The sequence below is a fragment of the Sodiomyces alkalinus genome, assembly GCF_003711515.1.
Source record: "Sodiomyces alkalinus F11 unplaced genomic scaffold SODALscaffold_10, whole genome shotgun sequence".
Lineage (NCBI taxonomy): Eukaryota > Fungi > Ascomycota > Sordariomycetes > Glomerellales > Plectosphaerellaceae > Sodiomyces > Sodiomyces alkalinus.
In genome coordinates, this window is record NW_021167088.1 from 1,054,237 (window position 1) to 1,078,300 (window position 24,064).

General features: G+C 53.4%; 9 protein-coding genes across 9 annotated transcripts; 2 read left to right on the forward strand and 7 right to left on the reverse strand.

Moving 5' to 3' along the window:
- Positions 1-21: 21 nt before the first annotated feature.
- SODALDRAFT_316234 (UDP-Glycosyltransferase/glycogen phosphorylase) lies at positions 22-4,270 on the reverse strand. The gene is made up of 2 exons (XM_028609307.1): positions 4,042-4,270; positions 22-3,978 (listed from the first exon to the last, which is right to left on the reverse strand). The coding sequence occupies exon 2, from the start codon at positions 3,946-3,948 to the stop codon at positions 442-444; it is 3,507 nt and encodes a 1,168-aa protein (XP_028463776.1). The 5' UTR covers positions 3,949-3,978; positions 4,042-4,270; the 3' UTR covers positions 22-441.
- Positions 4,271-5,163: 893 nt separating this feature from the next.
- On the reverse strand, positions 5,164-7,805 carry SODALDRAFT_328352 (DUF1760-domain-containing protein). Its single transcript, XM_028610663.1, has 2 exons — positions 6,587-7,805; positions 5,164-6,513 (listed from the first exon to the last, which is right to left on the reverse strand). Exons 1-2 carry the CDS (start codon positions 7,430-7,432, stop codon positions 5,539-5,541), a joined length of 1,821 nt encoding a protein of 606 aa, XP_028463777.1. The 5' UTR covers positions 7,433-7,805; the 3' UTR covers positions 5,164-5,538.
- Positions 7,806-8,661: 856 nt separating this feature from the next.
- SODALDRAFT_320441 (hypothetical protein) lies at positions 8,662-10,185 on the forward strand (the record flags this gene model as incomplete). The annotated part of the gene is made up of 2 exons (XM_028609532.1): positions 8,662-9,412; positions 9,488-10,185. 2 exons carry the CDS (start codon positions 8,662-8,664, stop codon positions 10,183-10,185), a joined length of 1,449 nt encoding a protein of 482 aa, XP_028463778.1.
- Positions 10,186-11,762: 1,577 nt separating this feature from the next.
- Positions 11,763-12,341, reverse strand: SODALDRAFT_320442 (hypothetical protein; the record flags this gene model as incomplete). The annotated part of the gene is made up of 1 exon (XM_028609533.1): positions 11,763-12,341. The coding sequence occupies one exon, from the start codon at positions 12,339-12,341 to the stop codon at positions 11,763-11,765; it is 579 nt and encodes a 192-aa protein (XP_028463779.1).
- Positions 12,342-12,536: 195 nt separating this feature from the next.
- Positions 12,537-13,233, reverse strand: SODALDRAFT_55450 (hypothetical protein). The gene is made up of 2 exons (XM_028615478.1): positions 12,776-13,233; positions 12,537-12,718 (listed from the first exon to the last, which is right to left on the reverse strand). Exons 1-2 carry the CDS (start codon positions 13,163-13,165, stop codon positions 12,701-12,703), a joined length of 408 nt encoding a protein of 135 aa, XP_028463780.1. The 5' UTR covers positions 13,166-13,233; the 3' UTR covers positions 12,537-12,700.
- Positions 13,234-14,662: 1,429 nt separating this feature from the next.
- Positions 14,663-16,840, reverse strand: SODALDRAFT_320443 (hypothetical protein; the record flags this gene model as incomplete). Its single annotated transcript, XM_028609534.1, has 2 exons — positions 14,663-16,454; positions 16,530-16,840. The coding sequence occupies 2 exons, from the start codon at positions 16,838-16,840 to the stop codon at positions 14,663-14,665; spliced, it is 2,103 nt and encodes a 700-aa protein (XP_028463781.1).
- A 407-nt stretch (positions 16,841-17,247) lies between these two features.
- Positions 17,248-18,974, forward strand: SODALDRAFT_328356 (hypothetical protein). Its single transcript, XM_028610664.1, has one exon. It carries the CDS (start codon positions 17,586-17,588, stop codon positions 18,759-18,761), a length of 1,176 nt encoding a protein of 391 aa, XP_028463782.1. The 5' UTR covers positions 17,248-17,585; the 3' UTR covers positions 18,762-18,974.
- A 162-nt stretch (positions 18,975-19,136) lies between these two features.
- On the reverse strand, positions 19,137-20,432 carry SODALDRAFT_346132 (alanine dehydrogenase; the record flags this gene model as incomplete). Its single annotated transcript, XM_028613239.1, has 3 exons — positions 20,302-20,432; positions 20,059-20,247; positions 19,137-20,008 (listed from the first exon to the last, which is right to left on the reverse strand). Exons 1-3 carry the CDS (start codon positions 20,360-20,362, stop codon positions 19,137-19,139), a joined length of 1,122 nt encoding a protein of 373 aa, XP_028463783.1. The 5' UTR covers positions 20,363-20,432.
- A 429-nt stretch (positions 20,433-20,861) lies between these two features.
- Positions 20,862-21,880, reverse strand: SODALDRAFT_328357 (hypothetical protein). Its single transcript, XM_028610665.1, has 2 exons — positions 21,721-21,880; positions 20,862-21,645 (listed from the first exon to the last, which is right to left on the reverse strand). The coding sequence occupies exons 1-2, from the start codon at positions 21,766-21,768 to the stop codon at positions 21,241-21,243; spliced, it is 453 nt and encodes a 150-aa protein (XP_028463784.1). The 5' UTR covers positions 21,769-21,880; the 3' UTR covers positions 20,862-21,240.
- Positions 21,881-24,064: the final 2,184 nt, after the last annotated feature.

Sequence of the window (24,064 nt, forward strand, 5' to 3'; positions counted from 1 at the left end):
ACTATGAGACTGTACACCCCTAGACATCGAATACAACCATGGCTCGCCGAGACCCAGATCGGAGAGCCCCCCAGCCCGCGGGAAAAAAAGCGAGAGATATAACACATTAAAAATAGGGGCTAGGGGTTTGCATACACCACCACCACACCACGCATGAACAACTCGTGCCGCTTCTCTGCTCGTTACAAAACAAAATCAGCATTGCGTTGTCCAACTCCACGCTTGCATACCTTGGCCTATCCCGACGTCCCGCGCCCAATAAGCCAGTCATTCCGTCAATAATTAGTAGCCTCGGGTTTGCCGGGCATGCGTGTCCTCCTTTTCTTTGACTTGCCAAGTCTAACTCTCTTCGCCTTGATGTCGTATCCTTCGAGTCCTCGACGTCCGTTTCGGCAAGGGTATATCGGCTCGCTTCTTATGCTCTTCTTCTCGTTCGTCTCCCTACGTCGCCCTCCCATCGACGACGGTGCTAATATCCTCTCCCGCCCTGATGGCAGCCATCGCTTGTTGTGCAGCCTCGACGCTCTCGAACACGTCTAGAGTTCGCGTTTTGTTCTTATGTATCCGGAGTCGCCCGCGGAGGCCCTTTTGCCTCCCCGACACCGCGAGTGCTTCCCGCAGGTCATGCATCGTCCGCCATCCGTCCGCAACTTGTGACTCCACCTCCTTGCGCTGCGCCGGCCCCAGCTGCCCCGCTTCCCGCTGGCCTTGCGATATGCGCGCTCGCCGGACCAGGCGGTCGGGCTGTTTCTGTTTTTCCGCTTGCTTCACCACCCCCTTGAGCGTGTATCCCACCGGGCCCATCAGAGCCGAGAGGAACTTGAGCACGAATCCCGTGAGACCCATGCCGGTACCCTTGACAAACCCGACGAAGCCTTCTTTCTTGGCCTCGCGAATCGGTAGCCGAACAACACCGGTCGTGCCGTCATAGATGCCAAAGACGAACTCGAATCCCGCCGCCTTCAGACCTGACCGCATTCCCGTCACCCGCGGAGGACGCCGGACCGTGTCATCGCCGTACAGTCTAGGCGCGTTGTGGAACCCTTGTGCGAGAGCCAGAGAGAGGTCGACAGGGGCCTTGGCAAAAGCCTCGGCCGACTTCCCGATACCTCTACCGACGTCTTCGGCGTAGTCTTCGACGGGATTGGCATCGACGGTAGAGCTCGTCTCGATGGATGACATTGTGCCGGTACCGGCTGCTCTGCGGGCAAGTGGACGTTTGGGCTGCCCATTCGATTCGGCCGTTCCGTTTGACTGCTGCTGCTGCTGCTGTTCTGTGCTGGCCGCAGTTTCGCCTTGTCCACCCGCTTTCTGAGACTTCTCCCGGAGTGCGTCTTTTGCGTCAACATCCCGGCTCAAATCCCCGTTGGTCGCCTGGCCAGTCGAAGCCGGAGCGCCGTTGTTTTGATTCTTTTGTCGCCGTCGAAGCTCCTTTGCTCGTCTCCTCCTCTCCCTCCTCTCTTTCCTTTCCTTCCTCTTTTGAGTCGTCTTGGCCATTTTGTACGGCACGCTACCCACCCCCCCAAACACGTTCCCGACCGTATTGACGAGAGAACTTGCCACCCCAGTAACCGGTTCGCCTGGGCCTTCGAAATCATTCCACTCCATGTGTCGCAGCAGCCGTAGTTTCCTCCAAGAAAGGAGGCCCTTTTCAACGAGCAGGTCGGCGGCCATGGGGCTGAGCTTGACAGTGCCATCCTTGAGCCGCCACGCCGCAATGCGATCGCTCAGGAGGGAGCAGCGCATCGACCGAGCTCCGCTCAGGTTCATATGTTTGTGGAATGATCGCACCGCGTTCAGAGCCCCGTCGCCTTCCAGTTCAATATTGCGCGCAATGGCAGCCGCCTTCTTCTGCGCTTCGTCCGTGAGGCAGTATTTGATTCCTTCGGCCAGCTTCTCCGCGGTAAGATGCTTGTGAGGCACCGGCTCGGGTCCGGTGCCCGATCTTCCAAGCATGCTGCCCCAAAAGTACTGATCGCCAAAGAAGGGGACGACCATGGTCGGCTTGCCACATTTTATGGCCATGGCCGTAGTCCCAGCTCCTCCGTGGATCACGCAGGCCCGAACCTTCGGGAACAACCAGTCATGCGGCGTGTCGTCCAGCATGTAGACGTTTTCCTGTCCTTCTTCCCCACCAAGTCCACCCCACCCTTTGGAAAGCAAAGCGCGCACTCCAGCTATCTTGACGGCGTCGAAGATCATCTGCGTGAAGCGGTCGGGGTCATCGACGACGATCGACCCAAAGCCGATATACACCGGTGCCTCACCGGCGGCTAGGAACTCCTCCAGTTCGTTGGAGGGCGTGTACGAAGACGCCATATCTAGGAAGACGAAGCCCGAGATGTCGATTTGGTCACCCCAGTCCTGAGGCTTTGGTACCAGCCCGGGGCTCCAGAGATACGTGATGGGGATGTGCAGTCTGTATGCCTGTCCAGGGGCCCAGAGCGTAGAGACCGGGTCGAGTTTGAGCTTTTGGACTCGGAACTCGTTGATCAGATCCCCCAAGCCTTGCCAAATCATCATCTCAACCAACGGGTAGGAGATGAAGTTGGTATATCCCTGATCGACGTTCGACTTCTTAATGGCAGCCAACGGGTGTGGAAAGGCCTGTGTCGGGGTGTAGGGGAAGGTGAACATCAGATGCATGGGGATGCCCAGGGCCTCGGCACAGTGCATATGAGCGAAGCTTGGAGGATTCGCAATGATGGCATCGGCGACGAAGGGCTCCTTTTCTCCCATCAGCTTGAGGTTCTGTATATCGTTCGGGTCATCAGTAGCTTCGATGCAGGCTCTCCAGAAACCATCGAACATCTCGGCCATAGCGGCCCGACGCCGGCCAACGTCGCCAGCCCTGACAGCGTCAAGGGTAGGAATCATGCCGGGGTTCTTGACCATGAAAGCCATGAGCTCGGAAGGATCGCCACCGACCGAAAAGAACTCAAGTCCCGCCTCCACCTCGATGAACTCGCGAAACGCCGGATGCGTTGCAATGCGAACCCTGTGACCGTATCGCTCTTTGAGAACTTTACCGATCCTAATGAAGGGTTGCGCGTCCCCGCGAGATCCGATGACCATCATACAAATATTCAGCCTAGGCTTTTGTATGTCGAGTGAAGCGAACGTCGATCTGGAAGACGTACGGGTCGCAATGGCTTCCTCCTCATCCTTCTCCTTGCTCTCCTGCTGATCAGCTTTCTTTCTGACGAACTGGCCTAACGCCTTTGCAAGGTATCCCTTGTTCTGGGTCTCCTTCAGGGTAATCGCCAAGCGACCATCCTTCTTGACCTTTCCCTTAGTCCTATAGTTCTCATTGCCGACCATGAAGCGACTGAATTTGTCCGTACGGTCTTTATCCGGCTCCTTCCCCTGCCGTCTGGCTGCCTCCCCGGTACGGGAGCGATGTGCTTCGGAGTCGGTACGTTGTTCATAATCGCTCTCTTCGTCCTCGGAAGAGCTCGACGAAGAAGAGCTTGAGTGGCCGTTGAACCCCTGCGGAATATCGCCTGACACGCCTTGAGCGGAATGCAAACCAGTATCAGCTCTCCTTTGGACGCTGGGAAAGCTAGGTTGTCGTGCTCGCACCCCGCCAATGCGACCAGATAGTTCCGTCTTCGACCTTTTGTCTATGCTCGGACGTTGCGAGCTTTCCGTCGAGCGTGCATCCAGCGGTAAATATAAGGGGGCAGTCGGTGGGTGTGCCGGGGACTTCTGGGATCCAGTGTGTTGGGGAGGCTGGTCACCAGACGTTGAACCAGGTTCCAGTCGAGAGGATGTAGTATGAGAGGAGATTTGGGCTTCTTGAGACATGCTTCTGGGAATCCTGCTTTTTCGGGAGAGGGGATCTTCGGCGACAGTAGAGGATGGTTGACCAAATCGGACGGGTCTCTCGTTGCTCGTGGGGTTATCGTCTTCAGATGCGGCCTCCGGGGATATGCCAAAACCGGGCATATTCCTGCTGGGTTTGGTTCTCTGGCTTCTCTGGGTTCTCTGAATTTTAGTAACTCAGTGCTTCCCTGCGGCAATCCCTATGCGAGTACTGACACTGAAATGTTCGTGGTCGCTCTGAGATGGGTAATGACGATTGAATAAGCATCCAAAATGGTTGACACTCTTGTCAACCCAGTCAATGCAAGGAAGTCGTAGATCGAAGCGCGTGTTCGGATTTTCACGCTATCATTGCGCATTAGTGGGTCGAGACGAGAGGAGAATACCTAGAAAGCAAATTATGGAGGAAGGCTGAAACACGGGAGAGTTAGTAAACAGATCGATGCTATACACGTACAATAGAACACTCGCTTGCCAGGTACGACACTAGGTGTCGTCATCTCCCGATATGACGTATGTCAATACTGGAAGGAACTGCCCAAGTCAGAATATCGCTTCCGGGGCGTTAAGTACCTTACCTTAATAGGTAGGTACGTTACCTTAGGTACCTAGCACAAAGTACCTTAGTTTGTAGCTACCTTATGGTAGGGAAATATAATACCTTATTCTTGAGCCGTCTTTCTCTGTCGGCTGAATACCTTAGGTAAGGTAGGGATAATAGCAGCAATAAGACTACCTTAATAAGGTAGCCGCCTAGGTACCCGGATAGTATAGGTGATGCTGTTGATCTGATGACGTCGGTCTAATTTAAACCTTACATTTAAAAAAAAGGAAAGGAAGAAAATGAAGCCGCCCTAAAAGCTCCTAAAGGAGGTTCTGCTCCGACTAACGTCTCCGTGCCTGTCACTGTCATGGCAGTGAGGGTGTACTTCGTAAATTGGGGACCTTGACGTAGATGACATCATTACCTTCGGGATGGACGCTAGTGCTAAAGTGAGTTGTATCTGTGTATACGTGTAGTGTACATAATTACCTTGCACCGTCACTGGGCTGATGTGGGTATGTGGACTCCACTCAGGTACGTGTACAATCCCAGGAGCTGTTAAGCTTTCTTGTTGACCCACCATACCTTAGGACGTGCCTTGTATCTGCAGAGTATCTGGTCGGTCAGGATGAACCACGCTGCCCTGTTGATCTCTATTCGACATCTTCTATACTTTACCTCGGTGTATAAGCTAGTCTTTCATATGTAAAGAGAAGGCTCACACATGTTATGTCGTCCATTCATGTAATTTGGTACTATATTAGTCATTCCGGGTGATTCCCTGGTGTAGATGCCTCTTATGTTCTAGTACTCACTTAAGTTTCCAATGATTCCGACTCATTTTGTCTGTACATGATGCCTTCAACGTGGAAAACACAACGTCCTGCTGGATCCTGTTCACTTTTAGTCTTCCTTGTGGGCTCTTAGTGCGCCATCGTCCGTTTCCCGTTTTCCGCCATGGCCCCACAATCCGTTCCGGATCCAAACCAGGCCCCTCACCACGTCTTCCGTGCTGTCAGATTATCTAAAACGATGTAAACTCATAGTAATCGTTCATATCAATCCATTCGCGTTTTTGACTCGATATTCGTGCACAAATCAATAGGGGAATGAACCCATCGAACTCTTTATTTTACACTAGAGAGACTGGCCAAGTGCCCTGGCGGGTTTCAAAACTTCAGCGCGCCGAGTTGGTGAGCCAATATATCCAATTGCATCAATGCCTCGGTGCCCATGCCCATATCATCCAACTCCTTGTCCTCGAGGGCCTTTCGAAGCCTCCGTCCGGCCTTAAGTAGCGGCTCAGCGTACCGGTCCCGTGCCAGCGGCCCCAGTCCCTCGGGGATGTTCCCCTTGAAATCCTCGCCGTTAAAGAGCAAATAGGCAAAACTGGCTACCTGAAGATGGTAGGGGTGGTTTTGTGCCCAAAACTCCCACACCTCTGAAACAGCTTCCTCGTTCAGTTGCGTCAGGTCTGGGAAAAGTAGATGCTGCAAGACGTTGATGACCTCTTTGCTCGAGAAGGGGTTGCTCGCCTTGGTCTCTCGAGCAACGAGCATCTCCTCCCGGAGCCACGACACGGCTGAGGCTTGGAGAGCCGAGAAGACGCAGTTCTCCAAGAGATCTTCGAGAATCTTGAGTCTGTCCTGCGGGTCTGGGTCGGAGTGTAGCACGATGCCCGCGAGGGTGGTTGCAACGTTGCGGACGGAGAGAGACGGGTGAAATACAGAGATAAGCGTCAGCTGATGGTGGTACGGCATGAAGTCTGCCGTCTCCGCTTTGCCCCCCGCAACACGTTTCGCATTGTCCAGCCACAGGCCAATGACTAGCAACGCCTCGGCCGTGCCAGGATTCTTGCGAATCTGCCCTTCTGAGTCCTCTTCGCCGATGAAGCGCCTTAGCACATTGAAAAGATCGGGAATCATAGACATTTGGATCTGGTCGTGATCGGCATCAAAGACTTCGCGTGCAAAGATCCAATAACCGATCAGACACCAAATCCCGCCCGTTGACAATGCAATGCCGTCCGGCCCGGCCGAATAGTCTAGCTCCCCCGCCAGGGGTTCGGTGACCACAGGACCTTCAAAGATGTCTTGGGGCGCGAGAGAGTCGACAGTGGAGAGACCAAGATCGCCTGCAGTGGCCTGTAAATGGTCCCCTTCGGTGAGCATATGGATTGCACCCTGAAAGGAAGTAGGTCTGGGAAGAACAACTTACCACAAGCTGGCCTACCAGAGCATCTCGAGCCTGCAGGGTATCGTCATCCTTGAAGGCCCGCAGCACACTTTTTCTAAAGACAACTTTCTCGGGATTATAAAACTCGAGCAACCGAGAACCCCACTCCAGGCTGGAAGCGTTTACATACGCCTCGACAACGCAGGTAATGAAGGACTGCAGCAGCCTCTTGACGAGAGCCGGTTCTGACGAAGCTGGCTCCTCGGTCTGCATTGCCTCGGGGTCGGGGGCGTTCTCGGTCGCATCGGGGTGTGTAAAAGGGGTGTCCATGGTTTTTGTGCTGGACTGGCGGTTGGGCAGTGGAGGACGCTTCTCTCCCCAGAGGGAGCGGACGAGGCCGATGACAGCGGCAGTCATCTCCGAGTTGTGTGGTCGATAGGCACGCAAGACGGCCTGTAGGGTCGAATGGACGAAGCGAGAAGGCTGTCGAACCTTGAGTCGGCTGTGCAGAATACTCAGCATACCCAACAGGGTGACGAAGGTGCGGGTTACAATTTGATTCTTCTCCTCGTCGGCCTCGTCGGCCTCGTCCTGGTCAGATTTTTCGACCGCCTGCTCGAGGGCTTCGAGCACCTTAATAATGACCTCTCGAGGGTTACCAAGCTGAGCGATTGCCCTCAAGCACTGCTCGCTGCCCTGAACCGGGACGAGCATACCGACCAGATCCCAGCCGATTTCCTGGGTGAGCTGGGCATCTTGAAGGATCTCGTGCAAGGTGGGGAGTACCTTAGGTGACAAGACTTCGCCGATAATGGTTAGGTACGTGAATGGATCAGTAGCTGGGGGTTTGGATTCCCGCAGCGCCTGGTCTGGGTTGGTTGTGGTCATTTTTGACCCGGATGCGCCCGACACATCCATCTGGAGTTACCCGTATCGTCCCGGCACGAGTAAAGGGGATGCAACAGGGAATGGAATGCCCGGTTTTTGCGGTATTGCTATGAGGGTGGTCTGAAGAGAGGAAACCCCAAAAGAGTCGAAAACGTCACTTGGGTAAGTGCCAGCCCTAGATCGTGCAATTTACCTACATACTCTGTACGGACGGAGTAGGGGGGTTCGTTGGAAGAGAAAGACTCAAGAGAAATTCGATGGATGAGATGTTCACTGCATGAGGTGGTTTGCAGCTCGGGACGGGTATGGTAAAGGTAGAGTAGGTAGGTAGGTAAGACTCGGGAGCTGCGAGAGGTTTGAGGCTTCATCGTCTAGCCCCTCTTTCGTCATCCCAGGTCATATCTGCCTGCCGAGACTCCCCCAACTACTAGTGTGACAAGCTTTCCAGAATACACCCCGCATTAAGAGGCTCCTGCCATAGGTAGTGTGTAACTGGAAACAAGGAGTGTACCTTGGTTACCTTAGGTAATTAGGTACCCAAGGTACGTACTACATTGAGTAGGGGCGTGAAATGCGAATCGCTTCAGCACTTCATAGACCTACCGGTATCTCGCTACCTAGCAACTCGCCTCCTAACTAAAACATCCCTCAAACCACACCTTTCACGCACTGGCCATTTTTTGCAGTTGTGTCGACCACGTTCGAAATTACATCTGTCTTCAAATCTCATCGCCACAACACGGCCGGGGTGCCTTACCTATCCTTGGCTTTGACTTCCAGCTGAAAATGGGTTCTAGGTGGTGGTTCACCAGCGAGGCAGGTTCAACCCTGGGAGAAGGCCAAAGAAGTAGGCTTGGGTTGAGGTCTTTGGGGTTTAGGTTTACAGCAAGAACCCCATCTGTGTTGAGCTTTCCAGATTACCGTTCCCTCTACACCGCCGGTCCTTGACCTCCTTGGACGTATGTATAACTGGAGGTCCAGCCATCATATCATGGTGAGCATCCATCAACCATCATCCATCCGTGGCAGCATCGAATTCATATTCATCACAACCCAGGATTTTGTTCTCTATATCTCTCTCTATCGTCTCTTGCACAGCTCATCTTATCAACTCTCCTGTTACCTACCCAACACGACATTACATTACCACCAAGACAACGTATACACAGACAGAACCCGCACGAGTCCTTTCGTACTACCTTACATAGCGGCGCGCGGAGTCTAGCAACATGTCCGCCTCACCTCCGTCTTTAGAGAGCCTCCCGTGGGATATTACAAGAATCATCTTTCGCGACCTCGTCCCTCAGGAGCCGCAGCCATACCCTCCCGATTTGGAGGGCGAGTTGAATCGTCGCCTTACACGGTTGGCCTCGGTTAACCGAGCATGGCAGGCGTATTTTGAACCCTTCAACTTTGAGTCTCTCGGACTTACCAGCGATTCCCTTCTCCAGTTCCAGTCCTACGTCAATTATGACCGTGTGACCTTCGTCAAGAAGATTCACCTGCATGTATGGCTTCGCCACAAGAACCCCCTTAGTTATGCAGACGTACAAGAAAACAATACGCTGTTCACCCGCGCACTCGACACGCTCTTCAGAGCTATGGGGTATTGGCCCGCGAGTCTCTCTCGCCACTTGCAACTCAGCGTGGCCGTGCGCACGCCTCTAGTGAACGACAAGGCTTTCTTCATCGCCAGAAAGCACCCTGCATGGTCCGAGGTGTCTTATATAAATACAGTCCTCCACGAAAGTAGCGGAAGAAGTGATGTGGCCGCTGCCTTGTCTAATGTCAGACTCACTTCGGAGCTTCTGCCCCACGTTGACGGCGTCACATCCTTTTCCACGGGTCCCCTGTGGGGTAACTGCAGCTTCGAGCCCCGAACGCTGAGCCGTATCCTTGGCTTGATTCCATTCCTGCGCGAAGCCGACATCGGCATGGGTAAGATGCTCTGGAACAATACTAGCGCTGACGAGTTGATCGGTGAGTCTGCCTCGGTTCGAGGACCTGTTGAACGAAAATGTACACGAAACGACTGTTCTGACTATCCTCTCCCAGCACTGAGGAACACGATATGGCGTTGGCCACGATCCATGGAGTCGCTGAACATTCACCACATGCTCCGGGTATCCAATCAACTGGAGAACGTGGACAATGACAGTCAAGAAACGAGAGAATTGGGATTTGGTCTTCGACAGTTCGCCTCCCGGACTCTCCGAGACCTCAGAGTTGTCAACTTTCTCACCGTTCAGTCTTTTATGGGAAATCTCTGGCCGGGAGACGAGTGTCCCGTTAAGATCATGGCCCCCCCCGAGTCGCTGAACGGTCTAGACATGAAGAATCAGCGGCTTAAGACATTGTATTTTGAGACTTGGACTATGTCCCGCGACCGGATCTTGCATTATCTCAGACCGGAGAATGAGGAAGAACTGGCTCTCTATTGCCAGTGCATAATGCTGAGTGCCGCACGACTCGCCACGACGATGCCACAGTTGAACAAGATGACCATTATTCAGCATCTACCCCGGAAGAAATATTTCGAGGTATCGTACGAACTCAGTCCATTAGGCCCTGTATTGAGGTGGTCCGGCACGGAGCCGTTCGTCCTATGGCGCCAGACTCTCCAGGCATGGACTCGAGTGGCCGAGAAACATACAGAGAGCCCCCTAAGGACATCCTATGGAATCGACATCCATGACGTGCCCGTCGCGGACGCACCTCTATCGCTGCCGTATACTGTGGGCATAAATTTGTGAAAATCAGTGGAAGAGGACCAAGAAGTCTTGGAGTGATTCTGACTGGGGAGGTGTTTCTTCTTCTTCTTTTTTTTTTTTAACCGTTCTGTCTTCTTATGGTAAACGATGAGAGTAGCAAGATGAAACCACAGCAAGAAAGGGTCTTTGCTGGTTAACGCAGTGTAAATTAAGGGAACGCATCAACAATTAGTAAATTCCTTCACTTTGCAGTTTAGATATACCGCCACTCTCCAATATCAATACATGGATCGCGGCAACACCGTGTAGTGCTGACGATGCGGATATCTCTTTGGGTGCGGTGCGTATTCTACTCTCAGTATATTCATTCCTAAGGGAAGCATGCTGCAGAGACAAAGTTGAGCGCCAGTCTGGATTTAACTAGAGAAGTTCTGAGGACCCTAAATTTCCGAAGGTAGTCACAGACTACTTATTACAGTAAGCCCAACATCAACATTACTCCCCAAACGACCGATCCCTTTGCAGCACGTGTTTCTCCCCATCATCACACACATCGCCTTAGCTGTGCCGTCCACCTTTCATCTACGCCGTACAGTGTAGCTTTGACTTCAATCCGCACCGCAAGGATCGCCGCCTGCGTCTTGAATTCGCCATATCCCACGCTAGCCCCCATCCATCTCCGTGGTCATGTGTCAGGAACGGGGAAGACCGAACACTGAATGGACGGGGACGGGGACAGGACAGGGTGTGGTTTCTCCGAAACGACTGCGTTCGACGGTGATACTGACGGAGGCGAGCAAGGAAATAGAGTTTAGGTAAATACAGACTCGAGCTTGGCTCGGTGACACCCAGGTCCTGGTAAAAAAAGGGGACTCACGGTCAAGCTGCGGCTGCTGTTCGGCCACCATGCGAGGATACCGTGTGTGACTAGTGACAACAAGGGCTGTATTCACAGCGCCCTACGAATTCACCAAAGAGAAGTTAGAGACGGGGGATTAAACTTTCCAAGTCTTGGGCGAGGTGCGTTCAAACAGACGAGGCAGAAACGCCAAGCGCCCTAGATTGGCTGTTGTAATTATACAGCATTAGAATATACAGACAGTCTTTGTGGAAGAACAGCCCGGCGCAATGCTCGCTTTGCATTCAAAATTCACGGCCACAAACCGTGTGCGAAGTGGTCGCTGCTTTCCACCTGCTCACTTCCCCATAGTACGTGGCGTCGTTAAAGAAGTAGGCGCCCGGGTAGATATCTATATGTACGTAGCCCAAAAAGAAAGCGCCAAATACCGTAACCAGGGTAGAAGAAAAGAAGACGCCAGAGGCTCGAAACTAGCGCTCGCATGGCATAATCTTGAGGCAACTTATTGCGTCGTCGTCGTTGATGAAGGGGAGAAAAAAGAGGCTGGGAAAAGAAGTGGCTGGCGATGAATAGACGAAGCGGTACAGAGTGTATGTAGAAGTGCCGAGCCTGTCTTGTATATATACGTCGCCAGAGCTATGCCATGTTGATGAAGAATGCAAAGCGTGTTTGATTGCTCACACTGCATGACGCTGGTTTGACTAACTGCCTGGCTGGCAGAAAGAGAGAATGCCGGAGGGAGTGAGGCCAGAGGCGTTTATTAACGATATTCCTTCTCCTTCAGACCACCAATCTGGTCCATGTCGATGGAGTAGAAGTCGGACTTGTTCTCTTTCTCATAAGCAGGAAGCTGTTCCTCCCGGACGGGCTCCAACCCGACCACGCCACCATCGCCAACACGGACAACGACAACACGACCGCTCTTCCGCTCACCCTTCTCGTCGTGTTCGTCAGGGAAGGTGATGCGGATCTCAGGCACGTTGTCAGGAGACGCTGGCGGGGAGTTGGGGTTGGCAAGCATGGGCTGGCCATCGCGGCTGATAACGAGAATGGATGACCGGCCATTTTGGGTTGTCTCGATGGTGAGGTTGTTGTGGTTGCGGTTGCCCTTCACCTCATTGTACGACGGCAGACCCTCATTCTGGCGAATTTGTTGCTTGTGACGGTGTCTGCGAAGAAGGAATAGAACGGAGCCGCAGAGCAGGGCAAGAAAGAGAAGACCGAGGAGGATGATCATGTAGTCAAGGACGTTGTCTTCACCGCTGATGGACTTGTCCTCATCTCGGCCGACCGCCTCAGCGTAGTCGCTGCGCGAAAAGAGTCTGTGGATGGAAGGCATCGTGTCTGCGGTCGAGGTTGAAGAATTATCGAAACTGAAGTGGGTGCTTCCACAGTACTGTAAGGCTCTCAAAGAGTGTATGTTGAACGGCAATTATTGATATTCGTCGGTGAGATGTGGAGGATAATGAGCGCGATCTCTGGGTCCGGAAGAGACGAATATTAAGATTGACAATTAACGCAAATTGTTTTCTGAAATGACACGGTTAGTATGGTGGGTTGTTTACATGCGAACAGATTCTTGTGGATTGCATTGCAAGGCTCGATGTCGAGGGTGGTAGGCGTTGTGATGGTGAGAGGAACTCGACAACTTGGTATCACGTTCCCAATCACCAAACAACAGCCCCCCCAGACGACTCTTCAAGGCATGGGAAAAGACTAGTTACAATGCCTTGTCTTCAGTCTAAAGAAAGGACAGGTGCCAGAGGGACGTACGCAAGGGATAATCAGTCGTGTTACTCGGGAGGCGGGACGACTGAGGTCTGCGAGAACTGGTGTATCGAAAAAGAATGTATTTGTTTCTCGTTTGCTTGAGAGAGTGGCCGGAGAGAGAGAGGGGCTGGTTGGTCGGAGGGAAAGAAGGGACGGAAAATCAACTAAAAGAGTGAAGTCGATGATCCAGAAGGGAGAGAGCGTGGTTCGTAAAGAGTAAGATGAGCCCAGAAAACACCAGTCCGAATAATCTTGCCTTCGACGACGACGGCGACGATGCACGGGAAGGAGAAGAAAGGGGAAAAGGGGAAGGAGAGCGAGAAGGGGGAGGGGATGGAGTAAAAGGGCCCCAGCGTCCGTTGGCACCACAGCGAAGATAGCACGTTGCTGCATAAAGCGGCGCTGTGGTTTATTAGCGTGGAGGGCACGGAGGACCAAAGACAGGTACCGGCAGGAGGGTCCGAACCACTACGAGGTACATACAACCCTTACGCATCCGCATCACCCAGGGGAGAGGGAAATAACGGCCAAGACAAACGCTTTGCACGTACAACATAAGGCACTTGTGATTGGGGACATGGGTCGACTGGACTGGGCAGGGCGGTTCTCATCGTTCATGGGAAGGTGCCCGCCCCTGTTTAGGTGGGGCGGCTGCAATTTACCGCTCTAGCCAATCATTGCGTTTCCTTCTAAATAAATACGGGGCGATACGGCGGCACAGACCGCGTCGATGTTGAAACGCCGATTCTTCATTGGCCTATTCAGTTTAGCTCATTGAAAGTCCATCTCCCCTTCCATTTCGATTGGGTCCTGCCCCTGCATTTCTCGCCATCTTGCTCCACTCTGTCCTCTCTGTGCCTGGCTAAGGTAGGTCTAATTTGATCAGTGGTGTTGCTTGGTGGATTGTTCTGCAGATTATTCGTACAAAGCACGAAGAACTCTACCTGGACAGAGATCTGTGTGATCGAGTCTTTGGGTGGTCTGTGTCATGGTGCTGAGATGGTCCACTCCTGCTTCAAGCGCCCCCCCTTTTGCCTTTTGGGGATTCGATCCTGAATGGATCCTCTCGGCACAAGGAAGGGGGTTTTCCTGTCTTCAAGACAACAAGCCTTCCTCTTCAGGAAGACCTAATAAGGATGGTGCCCCGATGGGCTGAGTATGTGTGGGCGAGGGAACACTGAACTGAAAGGCTTCGGACGCAAAGGGACTTTGAGAACATGCGAACGAAGTATCAATTAATATTATAGAAAGACCTCGAAAGACCCGCGCCTTTCCACCGGCTTAATAACGTCCCCGCGCTTTGTCTCATAGCGAATTCTTCTTGTCCACATTTAGACTCTTGGTGAAACGGCCCCAACCCCAGCCGAGGCGTCGCCGCCATGGGGAAGCGAGTGGTGTTGGTAAACCGTAGCAGCAAGCCAACCGCCCGCCGTATTCGGGGCGACCTCCAGACTGTCGATGCTGCATTCAATACAAGTACTGTTATCCATACTCCGTGTTGCTAACATTAGCCCAGGAAGTCTCAAGTTATAGATAAGGAAATGAAATAAAAGGTCTATCAAATTACAGGACGGGGCCAGTCTGATGCCGCCAGCCAGCCGAACAAGCACTCTCAATTAAGGCAGTGCATGGTACATATAAGCGTGAGCGAGTAATACCCTGATTATTAGAAGGTGGCTTGGCCAAAGTCAACAGCGCCATCGTTCTCCAGCTCCAACTCCGTGCCGTGTGTTCTCCCCAGCACTTGGAAGAGAATACCAGAACCCAGAATACCCAAGGTGATGCGTGAAAACATACTGAACGCGGAAACCAAAAGCCGCGAAGGGGAGGGGGAACAAAAGTGTGGCGAGAATGACTTGTTGCAATGCTTCGCTCCGCGACACGCGGTGATCATAGGCGAATCCTCCCTTCGCCCCCAAACCATCGTCTGATATCCGAATCAGCGCCACCACGGCCGGCCGGTCGACTCCTTCGTGTGCTTGCTTCACCCTCCTCGCCACTCATCCACTTAGGCCTAATGTCCTGTAACCATCTGGGTGCTTCAAAAGTGTCGATCGTGTTCTTCATTCGGTGGCCCAACGACTCGAGAAAATTCTCCTCCTCAATGTCCTGGTCCGAGGACGTCGACTGTGTCGGACCGCCGCGCTGTGCTTGTGCAGACGGTCGTACCGGAGACCTAGCCGGAGGTGATGAGGAGACACCTGGCCGCCCGTCGGGGATTGCCAGCACGGGTGCCGACCGATCGTCCAGGGACCCCGCTGCCCCCAGACGGGCAATGGCCTCGTCGCGCCTTCGAATGATGGAATTTCCGCTCAATTCTCGTTCGATGAGGTCCCGGCCTTCCCGCCAAGATCCTGCGCCATATGCCCTCTGGGTCCCCTCCTCGTCGTCGTTGATGTCGACTCCGAAGCCGAAGAACCTCTGCACCCTTCCGTAGAGCCCAAAGAGAGTGGCCATCACTGGCAAGAGGATAAGCAGAGGAAATAGGTGGTCGAGCCACGTGCCCAGCGACGTGATTTTGATGTATTGCCCAAGAAATTTGTAGAACCACGTCTTGGTATAAACCTCGGAGGAGAGGAAAGTCACAAAATTGAAAGACAGGGGTACGCTCAGTTTCGCAACCTGCCCTGCATACCAGAAGGCCGCCTCATGACCCGTGTTCCGGCGAACGAGAGCGCGGCCTCGCCAGGTCTTCACTTCCGTCATGGTGACGAAGGCCGCTGCGCACATGTACAGGAGCCACAAGACTGAGATGACTTGCCCGGCGAGTCCAACCTGGCCTTTTTCTCCAACCCAGTGGTGCACAACGGTCAGTCGGATCACTGAAAGTCGGGGGAACGCCGCTTTGATTAGCTCGGACCATATGATGCAGGCCGAAGCGGCAGCCAGGATGAGTCCGAGAGCAATGCTGGCGTAAGGTTGGACGTAGTAGTAATATAGATATCGCGTACAGGGGGAAAGGAAAGTTTTTCGGTCCCAGTATCCGGCGTGTGGAGACGGGCGACCGAACTCAAGCTTCTTGGAAGCACCAGAGTCCAGGATAGCCTGCGTTCGAGAGGCTTGCTGCACAAGGTCGGTCCATTCGTTGGTGAACCGCGACCGCGCGTGGCGAGCGCGCATCAGCTTCCTCGTCAAATCAGCCATGTATTTCTCTGTGATGACGGTCGGGACGATGCGACTCTCAACGGAACCTCGGAAGGTGGAGCGTGGTTGCGCTTCGGGCAAATTCGCCATCTCGGCGAGCTCTTCGATCCATTCGTGGAACTCCTTGGCGCTACCGACCTTCCGCCGGCTTAACTCGGATATTTGAACCTCAATGTCCTCTAGATTAAGGAGCGCGTCCTCCATCCGCTCGTAAACCTTAGGCGCCCGGTTCTGGAGGCGGCGCAGTCTGCCGCTAATCGAGGCAAATCGGAATAGTCGTCGTGGAATCGAAACAAGCCCATGACCCATGAGGTAGATTGCAAAGAGCAAGCCCCAGAAGTAAGCCAGCGCCATGACCAGACTCTTCAGAGAGGTGAAGTTGAAGCCGTATGAGATGACGAAGTAAATAAGGCCGACAAAGCCGGCGGCGAAGACCATAACATGGTATTGGGCATTTTCGCGTAAGGAATAGATAATATTATCCTTGGGATCGCGATAGCCAGCATCGGAATACTCGCCGAGGATAGGTAGAATGAACCTGCGGTGCAAGTGTTAGGAATGTCCAAAGCGCCCTTTCCGTTCATGGGTTGTTCTCGGGTATGGGGTCGCATACCAAGTGAGGGCAAAGGTTAGCCAGTAGGTGATCCTCCACGAAACCAGCAAGACACGATCGGGTAGCCAGACGCCCCTGGTTGCCTCATCATCGGTTCGAGCACTTGAGGCAAGGTCGATGGGAACCAGCAGGACCATGCATGCAGGAAGCCATAGCGCGAAGAAGATGGGAACCAGGTAGAATGCTGGGGTTGTCCGCAAGGGGAGGTAGTGGCGCAAAATAAGAAGGACGACAAAGGAGATGGTGAAAAGCGCTAATACAGAGAAAACGATGGAGGGTACCGGCGATGTCACGCTCACAATGTGCAGCATGGTGGTGATGAAGCAGACCGAGTTGCCTCCATCCAGCAGTGTGTCGAAGGAGAACTTGAATAGGAATCTTGTAGGCTGCAGGATAAGAACGGGGACATGGTAATAGGAGATAGGAGGTGTGTAGTAATTATCATGTGCCACAGGGTGGCGGGTGGAGGGACTTCGCCATAAGTGTAGTAGACACTTTGTTACATATTTCGTTTGCTTCCAGATTTTGCCTACCAGAAATTGCGAGGTACCTTACCTTGAAAGGGGTCGCATTACGTCATCTTAAATATGCTGATCACCACCCTTTATGCCAGATAAGGTACCTTATCTAACACTGTGCACCATTCAGAGTTCTGCAACCTCTACTCCGTACCAACTACGACTATTCGTACACAGTACACACGCGAAGCTCGAGTCCAAGCTACCTTACCCCTCCCATTTGAAGGTCATACCTAAGGTAATCGGGACACGACGCCTGGTCTTAGCATAAACACTGACTTTTCGCTCCTATCCGTACGGAGTCATTATTTCCTCTTTATCATGGGTATAGCGATCTACGGCAAGAGTTTCTCTAGACCAAGCGATAGTCAACCTCACTCAACCGACTGTCGAGCCGTTGGATCGAAATGAGCGTCATGTCCACGACTTTCCAAACCACCTGCGGCCCCAACTAGTCCAGTTCAACAGAATTCATTCTCACCTCTCGACGATAGGAAGACGACACCTCTGTCACCACTTCCATTTAACGTTCATTGCAATGACCAATCCGTCGTCACCGCGGCGGCGCCATATCCTCTCATCGATCAATCCCGACAGAGGCAACGATCCTGGTGCAGATGCAGCAGCTAAAAGCCACCGACGCCACCATACGAAGGAGAAGGAGCACAGTCGCGCTAAAAGTCCTGTTTGGCGTCGAAAACCAGAGGACAAACACGAGCGAGAGGAAGGGGGAGAGGGATCATCAAGGCGAAGAGAAACAAAGGAAAGTAAGAAACGGGACTACGGCGACAGCGATGCCAACGCGGCAGAGGAATCCCGGTCGCGCTCTAATAAGCGCTTCCGTTTTAAGTTCAAAAAGGGCACAGAAGAAGAATCATCCTCTTCACACAAGAAAGACCACGGCGACTCCCATCAACATCGCCACCGTCACCGGCACCGCCACCGGCGGCATCATCGGTCGGAGTCACCGACAGCCGCCGATCTTCATGACCGGCCGCTCTCCCCCAACACGGCGTTTCGGGAGTCTCTCTTCGACGCCATGGCCGACGATGAAGGGGCCGCCTACTGGGAGGCTGTGTACGGGCAGCCAGTACACATATACGGCAATGCAGGCGCCGGCGGGGAACCCAAGGGGAAGTTAGAGAGTATGGACGAAGAAGAGTACGCGGCGTACGTCCGGCGCAAAATGTGGGAGAAAACGTACGCAGGGCTTCTCGAAGAGGGGGCCAGACGGCAAGCGGCGAGAAAGCAACGCGAGGAGGAAGAGAAACGGCAGGAGCGCGAGGAGCGGCGGCGCGACAAGGTACGGCGGGAGGTTGAAGAGACCTTGCGCCGCGGCGAGGAGAGGAAGACGAGGAAGAAACACACGACCCGGTGGCGGGCATATCTCGATGCTTGGAGGCGATGGGAGAGCAAAGATGCCAAACGGAACGTCGCCGACCTCCCGTGGCCCGTGGAAAGCGGCCGCCGAGAAGATGTTAGACAGGTCGAAGGTGAAGTGCGTAGGTTCTTCCTGCGCGGACTGGAGGCAGCGGATATAGCGCAAGGCGAGTTTGCTGCACGGCTCAAAGACGAACGGGTGCGGTGGCACCCAGACAAGGTTCAACAGCGGACGGCTGGGGGCCAGGTCGAGCCAGCTGTGATGCAGGACGTCACCGCTGTGTTCCAGATTGTAGATGCCCTCTGGTCCGAGACGAGGAAGAAAGGCCGGTAATACATTGACGATATACACGGTGCAGGCAGGGTTAACATGACTTGGCATTGGGATATGGCGGAGTGTTTCCAAGGCGGAGTGATGGGAGCGGATACGGGATGTCTCTGCTTCTACTTGAATATGTACCGTTAGGAACTGTCATTGCACGACTAGGTCAAAAGTATGGATAGAGGGAGGCGTTAAATGGAGAATACAATCAAGTGGGTGTCATTGTCAATGCAACAACCAATCTCACCGCTGCTTCGAGGGCTGCCAAGAAGACTTCCATGGCAGTGGGCATCACGAGGTATAATACGTGCAAGAAGAGCATAGCATTCATTTATCTTTGATCTAGCAATAGAAGTTTACAGCCGGGGGTCACACAATTGCTGCGCCTCAACGCAGCTCCGAAGGCAGCTCTGATACCCTGTCTCTATAAGTCTTTTCCGCCCGCGTCCAGACGCCAGCTTCATCACGCCTGTCCAAAGTGAGCAGACTTGGCAGCAACAACTGCGAGAACTCATCGCTGGATTCGCGAGCCACCAGGGTGGGTAGATGATCAATTGCGATCACCCGCAGCTCTGGTCCGTCGAGGTGACCGGAGATGGGAATCGTCGGGTTGTTGAAGGAGCTGTAACTAGAATATATCGGAATGGGGTTGTTCTCGCTGTTCGGGTCGCAACTGACGTCGCAAATGACACGGAGCCGTCTGTTCGGCGTGGACAGGGATTCAAAAGTGGCGAAGGGGGGAGCGCGGTGAGGGCCGAGGTAGACGCAATTGATGAAGATGTCTGACTCGGTGATCTCGGGGAAAGGCCCTCCGCGCTTGGTCTCGGCCATGTCCCACTTCAGGATGTTTTCTTCCGGAATGCCTGCTGCCTGGCAAAGCTCGACGGCGCCCGTACCACATCTTCCAAGAGCGCCAATGATGATGACGCGGGGAAGCTTCCCCTGGTTGGCCGCAAGGGCGGGTGCCAAGTCCGACTTGACGCGATCGAGGAGAGCGGGTGCTGAATCGAAAGCTGGTACCGCGGCCTGCTCTGTACCCGGCGCCAGTAGCTGATGAGCCCACGACAACAGGGCTATGGCGGTACCGGCGTACCCAGCCCAGTAGCCGAAGGCGGCGACACGGCGACCGGTCTCGTCGGTCAAGAACTCAAGGTCGTAGAGGAGACCGTTGCCTCGAGCAAAGCGCGAGAGTGTCTCGGCCCAACCTTGCTGCTTCTTGAAGCAATGGGCGAAGTGGATGTGCGTGTGACTCAGAGTAGCTTTCAATCGATCAGCCGGTATCTATAACCCAGAGATACAGTCAACCCACTGTCGTCCTCGGGCAGCTCCTTCAAGCCAAGGATGATGTGGTCGAGGGGAGCGTTGACCCATGATCCCGAAGGGATCAGCTCCGCGCCTAGGCACTCAAACTCTTCATCTTTGTAAATGCGGTCGGAGGATCGTTCAACGCGGACGACATAGCCAGCCTCAAGAAGGGCTTTGGCTGACGCGGGGGAGACTGATTGATAATCGTTAGCATTCTGTCAGTAGAGGCGGATGGAAAGAAACGAACGTGGTGACCGGCGCTCTAGCGGCTTCGACTCAGCCCTGAGATGGATGGTGGTGGGCGACATGATTTCAATGTTCTTCTATCTGTTGCTTTGGTTTATTGGTTGGTGAGTTTCACGAATGGGAAAATTTTCGTAGCCAGGATGCTCCAAGAAAGACGATCGACCCGACCCCTCCCCCTCCTCCGAGTCCTGGAAAGGTACCTGCTTCGTAAGGTAAGGTACCTTAGGAGGAGTCATAGTTGTACGTACCTTGACCAAGTCCCATGCACCCCCGCCAAATTTGCACCCCCAAACGCGTAAGCGCCACCTACTGATTCAGTCTGATCCCGATCGCACCAAAGTAAAGTATTCGTAAAAGTACCGTACATCTCCTGGGGGAACACGGCTTACCACGTCACTTAGAAGATACGTATCGCCATACGGGTACCTTACTCCTGACGGAGCCGCTCTCACGTCAAGCACCATGTACGCAGCTCCGTGGAACCAATGCGATGTAACCTCTGAGCTAAGGCTATAGCTAATTTATCGGCAATGACTTGAGACGAGAACATCGGCCAACACACGATTTCGGACTACATCAAACGAATGACAATTGGTGATATTTGAAGACGTTCTGCTCACAGAACTCACAGAAGACACAAGTGGCATAAGTTATTTACTGTCCTTGAGAGAGTAAAATGTAGGTAGGTTTGAAAGTAAGAAGAAAAAAACACAAAAAAATCATTGGCGACCGGAGCCAATCCATTGCTATTATCGCAAAGAACCCCCCGAGCACGTCTATTAATTAAGTCCTGTCGAAATATCCATTTCGTTCAAATCCAAGTGCTTGCTTTCTGATGGGCGATTCAGCTGCTGAAGACGCCCATTTTTTGCGTCAAAAGTCGGAGGACCAGAGCAAGCTCCCATTACTGTCATGAAGCGCACGGAGAAGGTGCAGGCCTTTACATGTTGGCAAGGACGGCAGCACCGCCGAAGAGAGCGCCCATGGCGACGGCGGCGGTCTGGCGGGGACCAGGGCTGTCGGGGGTGCCGGTGACATCTTCGATTTCCGAGGAGAGCGCCGACGTGGCACTGGCCATTTCCGACTCGAGAGAAGAGATCTCAGCCGAGCCGGTGGCCTCGCCGAGCTCCGACGAGAGCGAGGAGATGACGTCCGCAAGAGAAGTGGTGGCCTCCTCCAGGGCGGAGGAGATCGAGACAGACTCGCTGACGATGGACTCGGTGGCCGAGGAGATGAAGGAGCTGACCTCGGACTCGATCTCGGTGGGGAAGCCGATGCTGGGTTCCTGGACGTCCGTAGGGACGTCCGTAGGAACTGCCGTGGGGGTAGCGACATCATCCTGGGCCTAATGGCATTCTCAGTCAGTATCAAGTTGACCATGAGAGGCACACTCTCTTCCATCCAATTGAGCGGAACATACCATGACGGCCGAGGTGAAGGCGAGGACGGCGAAGGAAGTGAAACGCATTTTGGCGGTGGTGAGTTGTTGGTATTAGGAACTAAGGTGCTGAAAAGTCGTTGTATATGAGGACTTGGAGGGTCGTGAGGACGAGCAAGCGAGCGTATATGCTTGGATATTTCTAGGCGAGGTGTGTGAGTGTAAGTAGGTAAGGCTTATGTCCCGGAAGGATGGGTAGAGCTCACTTATATACGCATTGGTGTGGCAGGGGAAGGCAAACAGACGGGCCCCCGCTTAGTCGGGAGTCCGGGAAAGCAAAGTTGGACGCATGGCTGGCGATGCCCTACGCCACAGCGATCCCGAGAAGTAAAGACGTACGTACCTACCCGTACAAGGTCGAGTCGGGCAGAGCGGCCTTGGTTTGGGGCAGAAGCCCGGCCAACAACAGGACGCCTAGCACCCAGGAGCTGACGCCAGCATCAGCGATCTGCCCCACCTTTACCGCACCAAAGGGGGGAGACGGGGTGATTCCATCATCCATGCGCAAGCTTCCAAAATCCCCCAGGGGGTCGCGACAGCGGTCGAGGCCGTGAACAGGGCACTGCCCTGGTCTCACACCCAGCCTCCCCACGTCATAGCCCTTTTATGGGAAACGCGAGATTCGGGGCCATTGCATGGGCATCCAGGGGTGGAAACCGGTGGGTTACTGGCCGGCCAGGACGTTCTCTACCAGGTACAACGTACCTTAAGGTAGTTACGGAGTACGGGCAGATGTGGGCTTGGGCACGTCACTTTAGCATCGAACATCAAGAAGGATACAGAAGCCGGGGGCGTACACCTGCCTAGGTACGTACTTACCCGGCCATTGAGTGGGGCTGACCCGCACTGGAGGAGTACCTTATGTACGGAGTAAGGTAGGTAATAAGGTACGTGTAGAAGACGGGAATACTTACACAATTCGTAAACACACAAAGCCGAATGGCGATGGGTGGTGAAGTTTACTGGAATACTGCACCGACCAGAGACGAGACGGACAACAAAAGAAACAAGGCGAGGAGGACTACTTACTTCCATCATACGGAGTAGATGTGGTACGTACAAGGACCTATGCAAGGCAGCTCTTGGAGGGTGGGGCAACCGAGCTCCTAGCTGCCCGGACAACACTTTTCTTCCAGTTGTCGTGTAGGTATTACTTTTACTTACTTAGGAAATACGTCGTACAAAGCAGAAGGCAGGATTCGGTTGTGTCACAGGGCATTGTTCAGCCACAGTCCGACAGACGTCCATCCTGTCATTGTTCCGTAGCTTAGGGCTCAACCGCTCCCAGAAGGTATTCGTAGTTCTGCTGAATATAGAAAAGGAAATACAGGTACGACGTGGTATTCCCGAATATAGAACTGGGTCAGTAGTCGGATCGGGCTCCAACGGGTGCCACTGTTATGGTTCTTGGTTGACCTCGGAAAGACGTCCATTACACGTAGTAAGATAGCAGGGACTTCTCACACTGTGTATGTACGTGTACCGTGGCGAAACCGCTTCTCATTACCTACTCCGTACTTTGGTGGTTCTGTGTGCAGCGCGTCCTGCAAGGCTGCTTCGTATTTCCTGTATGTTTAATGACGTTGGCCCAGCTAGTCGTGGCTCCACCTAGCTGCTCGGCTTATGTAACTACTAGCTACCATGCACGGGCTTGTGTATGCTTTGCGGCAAACGGATCCGCTTTGTAATTACTTCGTACCCCAGCACCGGAGAACAGACCAGATGAGATGTATGTCGTCATATCTTCAGAGATTGAGACAGAGTCCGAACTACCTACCTTAGGTATTCGTACTTCGTACCGTACAACAAATCAAGGATACGGAGAACAGGAAGTGTGAGCTTTTACACGTAGTGTACACATAGCCCTTATTACGTGCTTTTCGAAAGTGCCTTCCGGTGGTGCCTTTTCCCCAGGATTCCGTATATTGACATCCAAATCCAATGGTGTTCACTTCCACTTTGGACATAACGAAGTTTGAACACCACAAACTCGATTCTACACGTGACCTCTGTGCCGGATTTTCTCCTCTATTTTCAATCCCTTCAAGTTAACCAGTAGACTAGTACGTTAGCAGCTCAAGCAGGAATAGGCAATAGGATCATAGCAGTAGAACTAAGTGCCGTAAAAGGAGGAATACTCTGCCGTCCACGTCTTGGACCGGTGCAGGAGGCTGCATCATGTCGACTCGACTTGGCCAAGGTGTGGTTCGAAATCCTTCCAAGCTACAGCTCATCGGCCTATCACTCTCCTATTCATCTTTCGCTAAGCGCAAGAAGCTTGCCGCATCCGGGATCTTGGGCAGCGTCGCCTCACGCCTTCTGGGCC